This window comes from Periophthalmus magnuspinnatus, chromosome 23 (assembly GCF_009829125.3).
Source record: "Periophthalmus magnuspinnatus isolate fPerMag1 chromosome 23, fPerMag1.2.pri, whole genome shotgun sequence".
Taxonomy (NCBI): domain Eukaryota; kingdom Metazoa; phylum Chordata; class Actinopteri; order Gobiiformes; family Gobiidae; genus Periophthalmus; species Periophthalmus magnuspinnatus.
In genome coordinates this window covers 3710250-3731557 of record NC_047148.1, presented here as the reverse complement: position 1 = coordinate 3731557, position 21308 = coordinate 3710250, and the positions used below count along the sequence as shown (strand labels likewise).

At 39.0% G+C, this 21308-nt stretch overlaps 1 protein-coding gene across 6 annotated transcripts in view; it reads left to right on the top strand.

Moving 5' to 3' along the window:
• Positions 1-21308, top strand: part of cald1a (caldesmon 1a) — a 167164-nt gene that overhangs the window by 54454 nt on the left and 91402 nt on the right. For 4 of the 6 annotated variants that reach the window (XR_008649218.1, XM_055231765.1, XM_055231763.1 and 1 more), the window contains exons 1-2: positions 17269-17385; positions 20180-20265. Coding sequence is in view for 5 of the 6 variants with exons in the window: in XM_055231765.1 (XP_055087740.1) it covers positions 20189-20265 (77 nt within the window). In the remaining variant the exon portion in view is untranslated. Of the gene's footprint in view, positions 1-17268; positions 17386-20179; positions 20266-21308 lie in introns of those variants that run through there. The other 2 variants (XM_055231764.1, XM_055231762.1) reach the window with 1 other exon arrangement.

The following is a 21308-nucleotide window of genomic DNA, read 5'->3' as shown; positions in this document are numbered from 1 at the left end:
TTTTAACCAAATAAAGACTGAAATATGTTGACTATGTCTCTTGGCTGGTCTGGGAATGCCTTGGGATCCTCCTGGAAAAGCTGGAGCAGTGGTTCTTAACCTTGTTGGAGGTACTGAACCCCACCGGTTTCATGTGCATTCACTGAACCCTTGTTTATTGAAATATATATATATATATATATATATATATATATATATATATTATATATATATATATATATATATATATATATATATATATATATATATATATATATATATTTTTTTTTTTTTTTTTTTTTTTTTTTTTTTTTTTTTAACATATGGATGTTTTACTGGTGCACAAAATGAACCGTGCATTAACATCACTGTGTTCAAAGAATAAAACCAATAAAATGCATGAACTCACAACAAATTACATATATACCTTTTTACAAAGACATGACCTTTTTTAATTCTACCACACTGAAATTATTTAAATTTTGAACCTTATGTTTTTCAATAATGAACTTATTGTATTTATGCTATTTATAATTTTTTTTACATTTTAACACACACCCATCACCTAATTTCCATCACGCTACAGGGTCGGCAACCTTTAACACGCAAAGAGCCATTTGGACCCAGTTTCCACGGAAAATAAAACACTGGGAGCCGCAAATACTTTTTGACATCTAAAATGAAGATAACATAGTATATAATTATAATAATAATGCAACGGAATAATGTAGGTTTTATTTTCACGGACAAGCCTTCTACACGTGGCAGATAAATATGGCAAAAATAAGTTAAGTGCATAAAAAATACAACTCACCAAACCGCTGCATCAGAGGGAGCCCTGCACTTGTGTCTTTGGGATGAGGTGGTCTCATCGAGGAGTGATGAGAGACAATGTGTAGCAGTGCAGTGTGATTATGTCTAGTCTGCTCCACAGTTTCTTTCAAAAAACTCTAAAGGCTTATCTTTTAATCCCAGGTACTTAGTTTCCATGTGCCAAAGCAGTTTTGAAGGTTTCATTGCCTCATTTGCTTTTTCCGCATATTACGCAGAGCAGACTGCGCGTGAGAGTCACCTGTGGTGACAAACCCATATTTCAGTAGGACTCCTGGTGTTGTCTGTTAAATTTATCTTCCTTTTTCTTGGAGGTCATAGTCTCCTCTTCTGGCTCCTCAGTTGGCCTTTTCTCCTATGTTAAAAAGCTCTCCACAGACTTTTGTTTTGGCTAATTTTCACTCGCTTGTGGCTCTACTTTTGGGCGACATGTCTGATGTGTTATATGTGATACGTCATTGCGGAGACAAAAGCAGATCTATCACAGATATAATAAACTTGTTACTACATCAAATACATTACTGTGGTGATTTCCTATCAGGATTTTCATTATACATCTACGGACAAGCTTTTTAGCGTGTCATGAGGGACGGGTGAAAGTTACGTACTCCTGATCCTCCTGCTCCTGCCCACAGCATCTGAAAATCAGGGCTGTGTCTTTACGCAGGACTGTGAGCTGGGTCTGTGAGGCGTAAGCAGTGTTCAAACGGCTCATTTAAGTTGGGCAGGTACTTCGATAGACACATCAAAGGGTGCATTTGTTGAATTGGGCCAACATCTGGAGACGCTCGCAGTCCGCTATTCATATGAGTCGGGTGCGTGTCTTGACCTCCGCCGAACCCCTGAGACTGACTCACCGAACCCCTAGGGTTCGATCGAACCCAGGTTAAGAACCACTGAGCTGGAGGAAGTGTGTGTGGAGAGGGAAGTCTGTCTCCCTGCTTGAACTGCTGCCTGTGGAGGAAAATGGATGGATATCTTGACTGAACTGATGGCTTCTGAATATAACATATTTTTAATAGTTTATTATTAATAACAATCTGAAGTAGTTTTTGGCTGAGCCTTTGATTGGATCTATTTACAGGCTGAAGTTGGTCTAAAACATCTTATAATGTTTGTATTTATACAAAGCTGTTTAGAAGTTATGTGAAGGTTAAATAACAGTTGCATAACACATTTGTGTCTCTTGTGTAATAAATGAATTGTGTTTTAAGGGAATAAGTGCTATTTTCTGCCTCTACACTAGTATCCGTTAATAGGCAGATACTTAAAGTCAAAGTACTGATATCGGTATTGGAACTGAAAAAGTTTGCTTGTCAACTAGTCATAATTCTGTCTAATCGTTGCAGCCCTAATCAGTATCAACTTCTAGAGATACAGGTCATAAGTTTAAAGGGCCCATATTATGCCATTTTCTGATACTCTAAGAGTCAATTTTGCATAATATAAAACCTTTTGACTGCCTAACCAAGAACATACACTGTACTGTATGTGTTTGAATTCACACTGAGAACTGTATGGCAGTTTGCGAATTTCCTACACAATTTGTACCCCACATTGTTGCAGAAGTTCGTCATAACATTTCAATCCCACCACAAACTTTCCATAGAGATTTGGTTCAAATGTCATAAATCCACCATCTCTGTTGCTTTCGTTGCTTCACCTACTAGACCACTAATGGTGGATACATCTAACAAACTATAGTGTCAGAACACATGTGAATACATGTGTGTATTGCAATGCTAACTCTAGTAGTTAGAGCTGGTCCCCTTCCCTCGAGGTGAGACCTAAAAGACGTTAGCTAGTGAAGTTAATCCCCAGAGGAAGATAAATTTGGGGACTTTTCAAAGAGGACTTGAAATATGTCACCACTTTACACCACTGGACCTGCAGAAAAAACAGTGAAGCTGGAAGTGTATAATTATGCAGACAGAACATACATGTGACATACATGTGACATGTTCTCTGAGAGCATGCGAGTCCATTTATTACATTGGCTGTGTTTGGTTGATCCTTTGTGATTTAAACTGTGAGATGATGTGAGTATAGGCTAAAGCAGGTCACTGCCCCTCTTGTCAGATTAACAACATTGAAACCTCTCTGCTGAATAAAAGAACTGCCTGTGAACGACTCCTGAATGCGTTCTAAATGCTCATTAATGTGCACATTTATGTGTAATTTTTTATGAAAATGTATGTCTTGTAAGTCAACTCTGCATCCAAAGCCTGACAATAAATATCAGAATAATAATCAGAATGATCCTAAAAATCCTCTTTTTGTGTCTGTTCTCTGAAGTGACCAGATTTTGTGCATTATATAAATTCAGTCCAAATGATCTGATGATTACAAATCTGATGTTATGTCCAGATTGTTTCTCTTATGTGACTCTTGGATCCCTACTTTGTACTTCTGGAGTATTATGATTCTGAAGTAAGTGTACCTTTCTTTAAATACATCTACTCTATCCAATTCTGCATTTTATATCATGAACAATTGATTTTCATTTTAGGGCCCCTTGAAGGCTAGGGTCTTCCCTGGTGGTAGTAGTAGTTTGCATTGTTGTCACGATACTCTATTTCAATACTAAGGAATAGATTCGATACTCAATACCGATACCACAATGATGATAAAAAACAGTTTTTCTTTAGGCAATAGATTGACATTTTCAACATTAAATGGTAGTACTTTCTGTTATCGTCCAGGCCTGTCATGATAATTTCTATATCGACTTATTATTCAATATATGTGAGATGAAACAATTATTTTTATTTTACTGTGGCACTTTTTCTTTGTACCAGTGAGAAACCTTTTGTTATTTTGCCAGTTCTATAAGATTTGAGCAGAAGAAGGTTCAATGAATAACTTCTATGACTTATTCTCGATACAAACTGACTACTTTTTAACCATACATTTTGAATAGTTTTGTGGGGATAACTCTGCTTTAGTGTGTCAGTAGCGTAAATTAATTTCAGTATTATCGTTTACCATCTATATTTTCTTCAGCAATATATCAAACTTTAAAATATGTTATGGTGACAAGCCTAATCCTAGCCATTACGTATTAGCTCTCTCTCAGATATTTTAACTTAATGACTTCATTGCTTTGGTGATAAAATGATGCTGTAATAACCCCCGGTGCTATATTGGATACCATCTGTTTGTATACCATTATATATGAGAGATAATCATCCTGCAGTTCTTCACGTTGACTTAAATTATTATTATGTGACTGACAGTAAATGTACCCCAGAAGCTGTAATTGCATTGGCAAATCTAGATACAAACTTTGGAGGCTGCACTGGTTCCATTGTAATGCAAATGCTACAAAAATGTAAATGAAAAGCTGTATTATCTGGCAGTTGGAGAATAGCTGTTTGAGAATTGATTGTGGGCGAAACCAGTCCAGACTCCTGACAGGAAAAGAACAGAGACAATTGTGCTGTCAAAATACAAGGCTGCATTTGTCGGCGTACCCAAATGTTCATGCTACACTGGGCTAGACGCATTGAATGTTTTGATTCTGACTGACTGAGTATTGATTGGTGAAGACAGTTGATGTCAAAATATCTCCCAACTGTGGATTCTAGATGAATGCAACTTTCCTTTTTGTTTGTTATTTTTGTTATATATTTAGGCTTGTTATGATAATGACTATATCAACTTATCATTCAACATATGAAAGTTGGAACAATATTTATTTTTATTTATTTTTTTTAGCTTTTATAGAGTTTACTGAGAAAACTTTGAAAAGTAGATAAAACCATAGCATAAGATTGAATTGAGATGAGTTGTTCAATACATTCATTTTAACAGGAGTACTTTTAGGTTACATTGAGGCTATTTCTTGCTTGGCTAGATGGATTATGTGCGTTATAGTTTGCCACACTGGGATATGTCTATACATGTTTTTAAAAAGAACTTTTCATTTGATTTTGTTACTAGAAAGGAAATAACATAGTAATATAACATTTACCAGTAATATTTTAGTAAATATTTGGACTGGAGAGATTAAACTGAACAATAGTTTTTGAACATTATATTATATGTATCGTGTGTACATTTCTTTTTTTCTATGATAAAAATTTAAGTAGCAACAGATTGAATAAATAACTTCTAGCACTTAGTTTACAGATGCAAACTAAATGCTAAAGTGTTTCATTCTGCTGTTTATTTATTGCAGCTCATGAACGTTTCAACAGTATTGTAGATTTAGAATAGTTTTTGTGGTTTAAATCTGCTCTTGGGTTATTCTGTCCGTGGAAGAATTTAGGTTCAATATTATCATGTATCATCTATATTTACTTATAAATATTATATTATATATTATATTTACTTAGCAATATATCGAACTTCAAAATTTGTTGTCATGACAGTTCAGAAGTTTTAAACAATTGTACTACTGTCAGGTTGTTTTGTTTTTTTTGTTTTGGTTTGGTTTTTTTCCAGAATATAAAAGACTAAATTTGCAACTATATAATTGACTATATTCCTAAGGTTGCTTAAAGGGGCACTATGGAACTTTTCACCACCTGTATCACTTTCTTCCACAGTATGGCATTAAACTTATCTGTATTGTATTTATTAAATTACAAACATTGTAATATGTAACACTGTAAAAAAAAAAAAAAAATGTACCTTGATTAAACTGCTAATGGTAACTTTGTCTGGTGGTGTCAGTGTCACCTACTTGTCCCCACAGAGACACATAGGTTTAATACCATACTGTGCAACATCTCCCTGAAGAAAGACAAGTAGTAATGTAGTAATGCGTAGGAAAAGTGAGGAATAAGTTTTGACCACTGCCGTTCTGTTTTTCACATTTTTATAACGCTAGCACTAAAATAAGGTATACAGCGCCTTTATGATGTACAAAGTAGTTGATTTACACTACAGTGACTACTGAATCAACTTGCTTTAAAAGTGGACTGAAAAAAGCTCATATTTGAGGTTTGAGTTTTCCTCAGACTGGAGCTGACTGAAGCAGCAGAGTTCACCTGATCACCTGCACAGCTGCTCCTCTCTTTCACCTCTTCTCCGCTCTTCCTTCTCTCTGTCTTTTATCTGCAGCCACACAGCATAGCAGCTCAAGGCTCTGAGACATCTGCTGCCAAACACGTGCTTACCTGAGAGTTATGTGAGAGTGTGGGGCTACAGAGGATTAATAGGAGATTTCAGCTCTCGATTCACAAGTTTGCTTTTTTTCCATTTCCAGGTTCAGTGGATACACTTGCAGACGTAGATAAACTACAAAACATATATATTTTTTCCATACAGATATATTTATAATGTATATTTTATGGTAATCCTTGTGTACAGTGATTTCAATCTGTTTAATGTTATTAACCCAAGCACAGACAACTTTCCCCACTTTCCTCCTGTATGGATCCGAGGTCAATGTAATGGCATTATCTGACACCATTTTTTTAACTTAAAGCCACAGTGTGTAATTTTTTAGCCAATAAAAGCTTTTTTTTAAAATTCATTCATTTTTTTTTATTGCACTGTAAAACATGTAATTAGTAATGGTCACATTTTTACATAGCGCACTCAAAGCACTTTACATCAAGGAACCACTCACTCATCCATACACACATTCATACAGCAGTGTACGCAGACACTGGGAGCGAGATGGGTTAAGTGTGTAGCCTAAGGACACAACGTTTATCTGACTGCTCTAACAATGATGTATTTGTCAAAAGTGTGAATCGAACATCAGTGAACAAACACTCTACCAACTGAGATAGTGTTGCCTCCTATGCTTCCATCTCCACAATAATTAATTGACTAACTAATTGTTAACTAATTGTTGTTCTCATCTTTCCCTATAGAGAATGTTTCATTGTATGGTTTTAAATCTCTATTGCCATGGAAACATCATGTGACAGTTACATACAGTTACATACTGTACCTTTAAATACACTGCCGGCCAAAACAAAAAGCCACCACCTGGATTTAACTAAGCAAATAGGTTGGGGTTGCTGCAGTTGGTCAGGTCTAGGTTCAGTAACAGTATGTGCTGCAAGAATAAGGTCAGCTGGCACCTGAATATACTGAATGACCAGGTTATTCCATCAATGGATTTTCCAGGATTCATTGGGCTCAAATTCTGAAAGAGTGGTTCAGGAGCATGAGACATCATTTTCACACATGGATTGGCCACCACAGCATCCAGAACTTAACCCCATTGAGATTCTTTGAGATGTGCTGGAGAAGGCTTTGTGCAGCGGTCAGACTTTACCATCATCAATGCAAGATCTTAGTGAAAAATTTATACAACTCTGGATTTAAATAAATCTTGTGACATTGCAGAAGCAAAATCGGAACAATTCGACAGTGAATGCGTGCTGAAATCAAAGCTAAAGGTGGTCCAACGAAATATTAGAGTATGTGACCTTTTTTTTTGGTGGTGACTTTTTTTTTTTTTTTTTTTTGGCCAGGCGGTGTATATAATTAGTTTGGTCTTCATAAATTGGAAACAACCATTATTTAAAATGAAGATGATTTGAATGGAAGATTTTGCTTAAAAACTTACTGCCTCTGCAAAGGCCAACCTTATTATTCCCTACTCTGAATAAAAAATTATTGTGTTTTTAATCCGAAAAGAGGAGTCCCTGGGAGGGGTACTAGACAGTGCACCAACCGGGGACTCCGTTGTTCTCCTGGGGGGACTTCAACGCCCATGTGGGTAACGACAGTGACACTTGGAGGGGCGTGATTGGGAGGAACGGCCTCCCCGATCTGAACCCGAGCGGTGTTTTGTTATTGGACTTCTGTGCTAGTCACAGCTTGTCCATAACAAACACCATGTTCGAGCACAAGGGTGTCCATCGGTGCACGTGGCACCAGGACACTCTAGGTCGGAGGTCGATGATCGACTTTGTTGTCGTGTCATCTGACCTCCGACCGCGTGTCTTGGACACTCGGGTGAAGAGAGGGGCGGAGCTGTCAACTGATCACCACCTGGTGGTGAGTTGGATCCGCTGGCGGAGGAGGAAGCCGGACAGACCTGGCAGGCCCAAGCGCATTGTGAGGGTCTGCTGGGAACGTCTGGCGGAGCCCTCTGTCAGAGGGGTCTTCAACTCCCACCTCCGGGAGAGCTTCTCCCTGATCCCGGGGGAAGTTGGAGACATGGACTCCGAGTGGGCCATGTTCTCCACCTCTATTGGCGATGCGGCTGCTCGTAGCTGTGGTCGTAAGGTCTGTGGTGCTTGTCGTGGCGGCAATCCCCGAACCCGGTGGTGGACACCGGAAGTAAGGGATGCCGTCAAGCTGAAGAAGGAGTCCTATCGAGCCATGTTGGCTCGTGGGACTCCTGAGGCAGCTGATGAGTACCGGCGGGCCAAGCGTGCCGCGGCTCGGGCGGTCACAGAGGCAAAAACTCGGGGTTGGGAGGAGTTCGGGGAGGCCATGGAGAAGGACTATCGGACGGCCTCAAAGAGATTCTGGCAAAACGTCCGACGCCTCAGGAGGGGTAAGCAGTGCTTCACCAACATTGTTTACAGTGCGGGTGGAGAGCTGCTGACCTCGACTGGGGATGTTGTCGGGCGGTGGAAGGAATACTTTGAGGATCTCCTCAATCCCACTGTCACGTCTTCCGAGGAGGAAGCAGAAACTGGGGACCCAGAGGCGGACTCGTCCATCACCCTGGCTGAAGTCACTGAGGTGGTTGGCAAGCTCCTCGGTGGCAAGGCTCCGGGGGTGGACGAGATCCGTCCTGAGTACCTCAAGTCTCTGGATGTTGTGGGGCTGTCTTGGCTGACACGTCTCTGCAACATCGCGTGGCGGTCGGGGACAGTACCTGTGGAATGGCAGACCTGATTCCCCTGTAATTGGAACACACCCTCCGGTCCCCCTTCTTATACAGAGGGACCACCACCCCGGTGGTCCCTCTGTATAAGAAGGGGGACCGGAGGGTGTGTTCCAATTACAGGGGAATCACACTCCTCAGCCTTCCCGGTAAGGTCTGTTCCAGGGTACTGGAGAGGAGAATCCGACCGATAGTCGAACCTCGGATTCAGGAGGAGCAGTGTGGTTTTCGTCCTGGTCGTGGAACACTGGACCAGCTCTATACTCTTCATCGGGTCCTCGAGGTCTCATGGGAGTTTGCCCAACCAGTCCACATGTGTTTTGTGGATCTGGAGAAGGCATTCGACCGTGTCCCTCGTGGTGTCCTTTGGGGGGTGCTCTGGGAGTATGGGGTCCGGGGCTCTTTGCTAAGGGCTGTCCGGTCCCTGTATGACCGGAGCAGGAGCTGTGTTCGCATTGCCGGCAGTAAGTCAGACCTGTTCCCGGTGCATGTTGGACTCCGCCAGGGCTGCCCTTTGTCACCGGTTCTGTTCATTATATTTATGGACAGAATTTCTAGGCGCAGCCAGGGGCCGGAGGGGGCCTGGTTTGGGAACCACAGGATTTCATCTCTGCTGTTTGCAGATGATGTTGTCCTGATGGCTTCTTCGAGCCAGGACCTGCAGCAGGCACTGGGGCGGTTTGCAGCCGAGTGTGAAGCGGCTGGGATGAGAATCAGCTCCTCCAAATCCGAGGCCATGGTTCTCGACCGGAAAAAGGTGGTTTGCTCTCTCCGGGTGGGTGGTGAGTCTCTGCCCCAAGTGGAGGAGTTCAAGTATCTCGGGGTCTTGTTCACGAGTGAGGGAAGGATGGAGCGGGAGATTGACAGGCGGATCGGTGCAGCGTCTGCAGTGATGCGGTCGCTGTATCGGTCCGTTGTGGTAAAGAAGGATTTACCGGTCAATCTACGTTCCTACCCTCACCTATGGTCATGAGCTTTGGGTAATGACCGAAAGGACAAGATCGCGGATACAAGCGGCTGAAATGGGTTTCCTCCGCAGAGTGGCCGGGCGCACCCTTAGGGATAGGGTGAGGAGCTCGGTCACACGGGAGGAGCTCGGAGTAGAGCCGCTGCTCCTACACGTTGAGAGGAACCAGCTGAGGTGGCTCGGGCATCTGCTCAGGATGCCTCCTGGACGCCTCCCTAGGGAGGAGGCCCCGGGGAAGACCCAGGACACGCTGGAGGGACTATGTCTCTCGGCTGGCCTGGGAACGCCTTGGGGTCCCACCGGAGGAGCTGGAGGACGTGTCCGGGGTGAGGGAAGTCTGGGAGTCCCTGCTTAGACTGCTGCCCCCGCGACCCGGCCCCGGATAAGCGGAAGAAAATGGATGGATGGATGGATGGATAATCCGAAAAGACTAATCAAGATGTGTTCCCATTCCCACTGATTAGCCTGACAAAAAAGTAAACAAAAGCTGCAGCACAAACTTGACATCTGCTCATTTTAAACCCTGGAGAATCATTCATTCTCATTACAGATGAAGCAACAGTTCCCTCAGCACTTTGGATGCATTTGAAAGAGGATCCAAAGTCCTTAAATGAGTCCAAAACACGTACAGAAGTGTGTAAGCACGGGGACGTTTGACATCAATCACCTATACTCCTTTTAATGCACTCCAGATCCTTTGTCTTTGTGGCAGCTCTATCGATGAACAACTTTAAAGTTAATAACACAGGATAAGAACTCACATATCACAGTGGTTTAAATATATTCAATTTTGATTTATCAAATTTTTGGGATATTTTGTGGCTTAGACAATGTAAAGACAAAGGTGTGTGAATGAGTGGATGGAGCAGCAGCCGATTGTTAATCGAGGTCTTCTGAAGAAGTTATTCTACCACGTTACTATTTGGCTTTCCCAGTATAGGCAGATCTAAACCTGGACTATTTCACGCCTATATTAGGATTAAACTGGGTCTAAAATGATGATATTATATGGATATATATTGTGGATTTTAAGGCATCCAAAGCACTATTTCATATTACTTATTTCATTCGCTCCAAACTTGGTGGTGGTAAGCTACTATTGTAGCCATAGCTGCCCTGGGGCAGACAAATGGCAGCTAGGCTCCTAATCTGCACCATACATCACATTCATACTAAACAAATGAGACTAAGCCATAGATAAGGTATTCCAAAAAAGACATAGATTTGTCTGTAAATAAAACAAATACTTGGCCAAAACTGTAAAGGGCCCTGCAGACCACCAAATACCAGACCAGATACCCCACATACCATAGGTTGAGAATCTGTCTGTGGTCAGCCTTATATTAATTTCCACATTGTATTACTGGTTAAAATGCCAAAACACTTGAGTCATATAAATGGACCACTTACATTTGATATATAGTATGCACTCTTCATACACCCATACTTAGAGAAATACCAAACATGATTGATAGTTATTGATTTTGGCATGTTTGTTGGCCCTGTGTGCACATGAGCTCCAAGCCTACAGTAAATACAGAACAGTGTCAGCCTGTAAGCACTGCCTTTAACAAGTCACCATTGTTTTAGTGCAGACATGAGCAAACTATGGTCCGGGGGCCACACTCGGACCTTTGGGCTTATTCCGGCCAGCCAAAGTGACCAAATTATATTAAAATAGATAAGGGTAAACCTCGTTCAAAGTTTTTCTGCTGTGTTTATTTAACTGAAATTTATTAAATTAATTATACATTTAATGAATGCGCTTGGAAAACAATTTGTACAATGAGCCGTGCATATTCATGCTTTGCTACATGTTACAAGCCAAATCTCTAATGTAATATATATATATATATATATATATATATATATATATATATATATATATATATATATATATATATATATATATATATATATATATATATATATATATATATATCCATATCCTGGCCTGGATAAAAAATATCTCTTTTGATTTAGATTTGTGATTTATGTTTTGATTTGAAAGTGCACATTTTAAATGTGCACTGTGAAGAATTGTACACAACCTGCTTGTCTCAGGAAGATGATATTGGTTTGCATAGAATATTCCTCAGTATGGCATTATCCAGCATTATATTGCACAAATCTGACCAGTAACTATGCCTGGTGGCATTATCTGCTTGTCTCCATGGACATGGACAAGTTAAATACCATATAGTTGATAATTCCAGGTTAAGCAAGAACATCTCCATGGAAACAATCAGATGATGACTCCTCCAAAAAAGTTAGCATACCTAGCATACCTTTAAACACATCTAAAATAATTGACAAAAAGAATGAAAATGACCTGAAAAAAGAATGCAACAATCACATTTCATAACATGTTGGTACATATATAAATTACAGGCATAGCAGTTTTCATGCAGAATAAGACAAAACCTTTAGTTTTTGCTTACTTGCATTCATTCAAATTGTGATACCGATTGCAATTAATCATGCAACCCTACCAACTACTGTTAAACCTTGACTCTTACTGAATCCATTGTGAGGGCCAAAAGAGCTGCTTTCAACTGGTCTGTGAGTTATTTTGAGGCACTTTCAAGTCTAAGATCTTGGGTTCTATAGCAGCATTCCTAGCATAGCTCTATAACCATAATGTGAAGATGAATGTGTTTATATAAAGGGTTCAGGAAGGACAGCAGCGGAGAGTGTTACAGTAACCATCCGGAGCTCAGATTTGAAGTTTTCTCACCAATTTCACAGCTAGAATGTGGAGAATTTGACTCAAGCCTAAAATAGCCCAAGCATTTCCCCCCTGAAAATAGAGCAATGACAACATATCATTTTTCTTAAAAGCGCAATATAGCTAAAGTTTAATTGATTGAACTGTATGTTCTGTCTTTTTAAGCTCAGACGCTGGTGGAGGGTCAGCCACCCGCTTGTCTCTCTGCTCTGTTGGTAGAGTCCAGATCCACTTATACGAAGGTTTGCAGTTTGACTCCTGCTCTCGACGTAAACATTATTGGTAGAAAGGTCAGATCCACCGACCCACAGTTTGGCAGTGCGATTCCAGCTCCCACAGATGAATACTGTCATTGTGTCCTTGGGCATGACACTTAAACCACCTTCCTCCCACTGTCCCACTGGTGTATGGCTGTGTGTGTGAATGGGAGAGTGGTCCCTTGATGTTAAGCACTTTGAATGCGTTGAAAATGGAAAAGTGCTGTATAAAAATGTGTCCATTCACCACTTACAATTGCTTTGTCAAGAATGGCACAATATGGCATTAAACGTACCCATGAAGACAAGCAAGGGATTCCACCAGGTCACATCTGTGGAGAGGCGACCATCCACTACTTGAAGAAATGGATGATAAGCATGTTTAATACCATGCTATAAGGCTAAACATTATCAGTAACATGAAAACAAGCAACTGTGTCTGGTCGGGCAGAATCGTACTTGTAATCATTCAAATGTAAATACTCTTTGTAATATGGCCCTGTAAAGTTTGATATATTCTTATATACATCTCCACAGGCCGATAAGGAGGTTGTGTTTTTATAGTTTTAGCTTTAGTAGTTTGTGTGAGGTCAAAGCAGAGGGTGGGGTAATCCTTTCGCCCATCAAGATAATACCTACTCAGGGCTTTTAAAGAGGCTGGCATTAAGACGCAACCTCAGTGCCAAGCTCTGTATGTCTCCACAGGTAGTGATTTGACTGGTTAAAGTGTCATTATGGCCACTCGAAGTTGTAGATGGCTGCAGCTGACAGGCACAGGGAAATAATGCTGTACTGAGGCCTGGGTTATGTCAAATCTGTCTTTTTGGAGGGGTAGCATGACATTTAGTAGGTATAGTTAAGATATATTATGATTCACTTAGACAAAGATTTGAGGAGTGGTTGTACTATAACTAGGCCTTATAACTAAATAGACTTAGGCCTTATAACTAAATACATAACAATGATTTAGGCCACTAAATCATTGATATGTATAACAAGTATATTGTCCAATGTCAGATATATAATGAATAGGCTCTGTGCACACTGGTTACCTCACTGTTACCGTCACTACTTCCTGTTAACTTTTATCTTTATGACGCTTTTGCAGAGTTGCACTAAAATTAATAAATGTTTAAAGAAAAATGACTCTTAGCTTTGAGACACAGTGCGCTAGCTAGTATACTACTGTGTACAGAACCTATTGTTGTTATTGCACATTTTCTATTTTGTATCACAATATATATTTCAGCTATTGTACCTGTCCTAAATATGAATTAATAGCCCAACTCATTTTCCAGTTTTGCACAATACAGAAGGCCGTTTTATGTTACAAATTAGTACATAGGTTAAAGAAGCCAATCTGAAATTCTCCAAACGTTTCAGAAGAGTTAAGTCCAGATTGCTGTAGCCTGAGGAATGCTGTGTCTTCTCTGTCTCTTCCTCTCTGCTCTGTGTGGGTGGTCCTTTACGTCCTACACACACGCCCTAAAGAAGACCTTCTCTGGAAGCTACACGTTTCCTCTCATATGCCTGTATTGTCAAATTTTCAAGACATTTGTTCCTGTTGAAAGTATGGCATGTCTAATAGGGATGGTCAGGTATGATTTTGGCTCTTGCTATTTTGGTCTTTTTTATTTTTTATTTTTTCTTCGCATAAACTGAAGTAAAGTTGTAATTAAATTGAAAAATGCACATCTTCTTATTATAATGACATATATTTTCTTGGATATAATATAATTTGTTGTACTTTTTATGACAAGCATGTAACTTTAAGATGTCCTCCAATGTCACCAATATCAACATTAGCCCATCCATAATGTTATACCAAACTAGTGTTGTCACGATACTAAAATTTCAAGGCTCAGGCCTAAATAGACTCAGAACAGATTCTGATACCATGCACTCTTTATTTAGACAATAGAATTACATTTTCAACATTAAATGGTAGTACATTCTTCTATATTACCCCATGGCCTTAGACCTATGCAATCCCTCAGTCGTCCAGGTAAGTTCCATAGTGGTCTATGGGTGTATACTAGTTCTACAGCTCAAGATCATGCTAAAGCTATTCAGGAAAGGTTAATTTCTTTCGTATGGAATGTGACTTTTTTCGTATCTGTATCTGCTCAAATGAGTATCTAGTTTTGATACTAGTTTTAGTATCAATTGGTATCAGATTTGCAATAATTTTGACAACCCTTTATCAAACATATCACATTTGTCACATCCTCTGGCTTAATTATTGTTTTGGCTTTTCACAACAATCTTTTCATTGGTTAGTTTTGAATATGAGGCTTTACATTTTTTATTATGACCAAAATACCTCAAGAATAAAGCACTAATTCACTGTAATATTTATCTTCATTTACTATTGAACTCATATTACTACAGTTGACAAACACCTGTATACTTGGGGAGCAATTTGTCAAATTTTTTGGCTTAATCTCTTCTCCAAACAATTACCCATTAAAATCTCTCGTTATCTGCTTCATAAATCAAAATTAAGTCACATTAACTACAAAACGTCACTTTTTTTGTGCCTTTGTTTTATTCTGCCTCCCTCTGCATTACTGTTATCCAACACCTTGTCTCCTGTACTTATTGCTCTCATTTAGTCTTAATTACAGTTTGAATAGACCGATATGCCGGTGCCAAACACTGCCTCCTGCTTTGTAAATGACACAAAGCGTAGGTCTAAACAGAAAAAGGAAACAATTGTGGTATTTTTTATGTCTCTGAGGGTTAATAAACAAGCACAGTGGGAAACTGGGGACGTTTACAATACTGATAAATTGTTGAAAAAGTTACCCTGCACTGTTCACTTTTATTCATATTATAGGCATGACTTTATCTGTGTAAATTCTTCTCTAAAGGTTTGTTAGTTTTCATGTTACAACAAGTCTGGAGTAGGCCTGTCAGGATAAATACTATATCAGCTTATTGTTCAAGAAACAGGATACGGCTCCAGATCCACTCGTCAGATCCACAAGTTTTGTCAAAGTGTGTGGTTCTGGCTGATTAGGTCAATGTTTCTGTACATATTCTGTGCTTGTTTCATATTTATAAGAAGGACGGGAACACCACACACTTCCACCACACAGAGGACTACAAAAGATCAATCGGGGTGTCAGGATCAAAACACATGAGGATACAAGGAGAGATTGTCTGATTTGAGGTTTTTCATGGCCAATGCCATTAGTTGATTAGAATCCAGACAAACTGATGGCCAATAAGATCTGCTGATATTTATGGGCTGATATGTAGATATGATTTTGATACATTTCCCCAAATTATGTCATTTGAATTGAAAAAAAAAAACAAACACTCAAAAACTGCCTTTACCACAGATCTATAGGAGAGGTGTGTAGTCATGTTTCAGCACTAAAGGGTTCAAATAAAGCTCTATGTATATTCTTCATGCAGCAGAACACCCAAAATTAAATATTGGCTTCTGCTGAAAATTTAAGCCGATAAGCTAAAAAAGTGCAAATATGGGCCTATCTCTAGATACCTTACATGCACAGCCAAAAAGGATAAAATAACAAACAGCTGTAGGTGAAATTTTGATTGTAGTGTGAGCTGAGGGTAAAGAGTCTGTTCCAGTTGTTGTAGTGATGATTATGAATGAACACAAGAACCTGTTCTCCACTATTTCTACGTTTTATGAACAGTTACCAGGCAACGGTGCCATTGTCTGGCTTCTCTGATGGCTGTTAAAAAGTTGACTGCAAGTGACAATCATAAATATGATAAATATGGTGACAAATGGTTTTAACAGAATCACACTGACCCCACAGGCATCAGTTGTGGATGAAGGACAAAATTTTGTGTCCTTTGTAACTTTTTACCTCTGTATCTGTACTGAAAAAGTATCACCTGAAAAAAATCTATTTACGTGAAAGTATTTAAGTACCTGTTTAAAAATTATAAGAGAAAAAAAAGCAAAGGTATTTCACACAAGTAGGGTTAATTTGTTAAAGTGTTAAATGTAGTTATATTCATTCAAAATGTTACATATCAACAGCTGCAATGCAAATCAATGTCTTAATTTTTCATATGAAGTTTGTGTATTTGTTTTTGTTTGCTTAAACCTGAAATTTTAACTTGAAAATTTTAGTCACAATGTTACCATGAACATGGTCAAAATAACCCCTCAAAACTTTTTTATTTTTCAGTCCAATTGAAAATGTAGCGGAGTATAGACACCTGCTCTCAAATGTAGTGAAGTAAAAGTAAAAAGTACGGTACTATTTGTACCTTCCACCACTGGCCCATAAAAGATACAGGTACAGATACCTTCCAACAGCCCAGTACCATGGTAACTAATTGTAATTATGCTAATTACATTAATATAATTTATCCTAAATCTGTAGGAAATTCCAAATTACCAAGAAACAGTATTTTTTTATTATTTGATAATAATGTAGCAATAAGGCAGGAAAATCCATTTATCCCCATTACTACAAATGATTCCAGTGTGGTCCCAGAAGACTGCTGATATTTCTGAATGCCTTAAAACAAAGGAAGAAGTTGAGTACAAAATGTCTCTTTATGTCTAAGTTTGGTAAACAAGACAGGAAAAGTTTGCTGTCCTGATATGGAGAGGAGGAAGAGGACAGGGAGGGAAGGGGCTGTTGAGGGGTTAAGGAGGAAGAGTCTATGGGATGTGGGAGGGGCCATAACTCAGAGGAAAGGAGACCGTATTTTGCCTGTAGACCAGAGAGGACTGTGGGAAAGTTGTACTACTCTATTGAATTTTCATGGACAAGTCTTTGTTTGAAAGTGGCATGCTGTGAAGTTTCAAGGCTGACATAAGGTACTGTACTATATTATGACGCAGTATTCATGCATTTGTATAGCTCTATATGTCTATACTGTACAATATTGTTTAGTTGTCACTGCATTAGATCTGCTTGTCATTTGGTCGATTAATTGGTTGGTGTAGTTTTAGTTGACCAAAACTTGTATTAGTCAAGCAATCATTTTATTTAGATTATAAGAATTTTAAGGGAAAACCACAGAAAGAAGAAAAAGAATAACTGAAGACTTGGTATTTTTTGGTATTTTATGTAAAAAGTAGAGATTGGCCGAAACATGTTTTTTCACGGCTTATGCCAATACCGATTGTTTAGAATCCAGAACAACCGACGGCTGATAAGCTTTGCCAATATTTTTGGACAGATATATAGGGCCGATTTTTATAATTTTCCTCATATTATGTAATTTTGATTTACTACAAACATGACCCACATCCTTTTTTTTTTTTTTTTTAACCACAAACCTTTAAGAGAGCAGTTTATCAGATTTAGTGCATGTTTTGTCTTTAAATTGTTTCCTAGTATTTTTTTCTGCATAAATAGCTGTTTTTGCATGAACTCCCCCTACAGGTGTAGTCTTGTGAGTGCAGTTTGGGTCAGATACCTAGAGATACGTAATAGTTTTGAGAGCTTTAACCAAGACCCCCTAGTCGACTAATCGATCATTAGTCTTTAGTCTTTAGTCAACCAAGAACATTGTTTTCATGTATAATTGAAGCGTTACCTTCCAGGACCTGGGTGGTCCGTGTTCTTAGAACAAATGCTATGTCTGGATTTGGGTTTTGGTTTATCTCTTCTCATCTGATTGGATTAACAACAGAAGTTAGCTCTCCTCCTCCCCTGTCTCGCAATGTCCTTCACTATTTTTTGTGTTGTACCATGTTGTTTGGTTTGCTTCATTTAGTGAGAATTGATCCTTAGTAAGCCTGTGCTGAAATGTGGGGTTCAAAGTAGTTGTAAATGTACTAGAATGCAAAATGATGGTGCATGAGGAACTGCACATAAACATTTCATAATCGTGTTTTTTTCTCTTTTTTTCAAGTTATCTGTGCTAGTTTTGACAGACCAAAAACATAGGTGAAGATGAGGTAATGGCTCCTGGTGCATGCACAGTTCAGAAGGTCCGTGGGCGGCTCGCCATCTTGTTACACACATGTGGTTCTCAAAGTTCTTATTTAGTTGGATTCCTTCAAACCATACTTTAAAAGCCTATCAAACAACATAAAATATGCGTAAGTGCACAAAATACATTGCTAGATAGTGTGAAAATAAAGAAAATTGTCATTTGCGGATCTTAATTGGTTCTTGTTAAGAACACGCTGTCGCCAAAATGGCGAACGCGACAGGAACAAGTCTGGGCAATGAACTTGCAAAGCTTGTCACTTTTTGGATTTAAATGCACTGTGGCTTCATGATAAACAATAAAATAACATGAATTTACCTTTTTTGCATTGCAATTGCATGAAAAGATAGTTACATTGCACAAAATTAAACAAAATACATGTATTTTCCTACTAGTAACAACATTTTGGTTATTTTTTCCTGTTCTGCACTGAGATTTGAGCTGTAGAAGGTTGCATTATGAACTTCTATGACTCATTATATATATCCAAACTAATTTGAATACTTTGTAGGATATTTCTGCTTTATGTTTTGGTTTCAGTATTATTGTTTTCATCTATATTGACTTCAGAAATTTATCGCACTATGCCCACTCCTGTCACAGTAACACACAGTTGCAACAGTTAGGGTATCCAAATCACATCACATCAATCAAATCAGTGCCAGGCCATGTGCCAATCACTGTCAAATTAGGGAGCAGGCAAAATACAAGAATTGTTTGGTATGAAGAACACAAAATGAAAAAAACTGTAACTCAGCTGAATTGCATTAATTATCATCCCAATATCTTAGACAAAAAATGTATTTATTATTATTATTATTATTATTATTATTATTATTATTATTATTATTATTATTATTATTATTATTATTATTATTATTATTTCTGTTTGGGGGTTTGCCACCATGGGGACCTTATTTGTGTGCCTTGAATGGTCCTCAGTTGTTTTGTTTTTTTTTTTTTGTTATATTATATACAAATTTTTGTATTCTTCTTCTCTCCATGGAGATTGATAATCTTATTACCATACTACTGAATATTACATGGAAAGAAATAACATACAGCTCCTCTTTAATGTTAACATTTTTTAAGTCTTTTAAAGGCCTATATTACACAATTTTTTGATCTATGTTATAATGTTATTTCCGCATCAAAAACATAACTGGAGTTGTGTTTTGTTACATTCACACATGTTTAACACACAAACCCTGCACATTTAGGCTGAGTTCTCCTGTCAAACAGAAAACACAGAAAACACTGCCATGTGGTAGTACGCTGGGTTTTTCATCTTCACTAGAATCATTTGCATAATTTCAGCCCTGAAATTTCCAGTTTCTAGTGGAAAAAAGTAAAAGGTACCTGTTAACTTCAAAACTACTTCATGACATCACAAGGTAGAACAGAACATTTTGAGCTTTGGAGATATACATAAACTAATAATAAAGGACATGTGTGAGTGAAACAAAACACAACTCCAGGTATGTTTGTGATGAGGTAACAACATTCTAACATGGCTAAAACCTCAATTTTGCGTCATATAGGACCTTTAAACACACCCAGCATGCATTGCATGCATGCATTCTTCCAGTGCCATGTTCCCACAGCACAGTTTTGTAACATTCTTCCTTAGTACAACTGTGTTTACATTGTGCTGCTGCTCTGCCCCACAGGGAAGAGCCATGGAGGAAATGGACTTTGAGCGGCGCCGTGAGCTCCGGAGGCAGAAGCGAGAGGAGATGCGTCTGGAGGCTGAACGGTACGATCCGAATTACTGTCTCTCCGTTCAACCAATTAGTACTTTTAAGAAGCTAATTCCCATTACAAAACTCCAAGCAGTAGTCTGCCTTTGTACTTCTCGTTAGCAGATACCGCATGCCGACAGAGGGGGCGACCGTGCTTTCAATTAAAGGGTGTAATAAGGCCCCATTTGTCAGGGAGTGCATTGATGTTGAAGCCAGCACTGGAAGTGTGTTAATGGCATGGATGGACCCTCCTCTCTTGGTCTTTTAAAACATCACTCAGCAAATATTGGCTTCCCCGGCCCAGCGGAGAGTGGGAGAAATAGTTTGATAAGAAATCTGATAAGCCATGTGATGACCTTTAAGTGGGAAGACTCAATCAAATACTCCTTTCTCCTCCTCCTATGCCTCTCCCTCTCTCTTTTTCCTACAGTCTCTCACTTAGTGACTTTCCCCCTTTTCTCTCTTTCTTCCTCACTTTCACTCTCCTACCCTGTCTCTCTCTCTCCCTTCCTCCCTCTTTTTCTGCCTGTTTGTTTCTCTCTCTCTTTTTCTCTGTTTCCCTGTTTTTCTCTGTCTCTCTGGTGGTTTTCCTGTCTCTCTTCCTCAGCCTTTTCCCTTCCCTACCCCTTTCTCAGTCACTATCTCTCCCTGTCTTTATCCCTTTCTCTTTTCCTCTACCCTCTATCTTTCTCCAGCTCTCTCTCTCTCTTCCTTTTTCTCTCCCTTTTTCTCTTTGCCTCTCTCTCTTCCTCCCTCACTGTCCCTCTTTCTCTCTCCCTCTCTATCTCTCTCCCTGTCTCTCTCTCTTTCACTCCCTCCCTCTTGCACAGCCTGCTTTGATTCAGTGGAAGAAATTGATTAAACTAAAGTTCACTTCATCAAAATGACTGAGTGCTAACACGCCAAGTGCTGTAATAAAAAACAGTAGAAGTTTTTTTTGTTTTTTGTTTTTTCAATACAGCAAGGACTTGATACATTGCATGTCAACATTTTATCTGCCCTCTTTACAAAAATCTCTTGCCCTTCCAATTAAAGAAGGGCCAAACCTGAATAATGG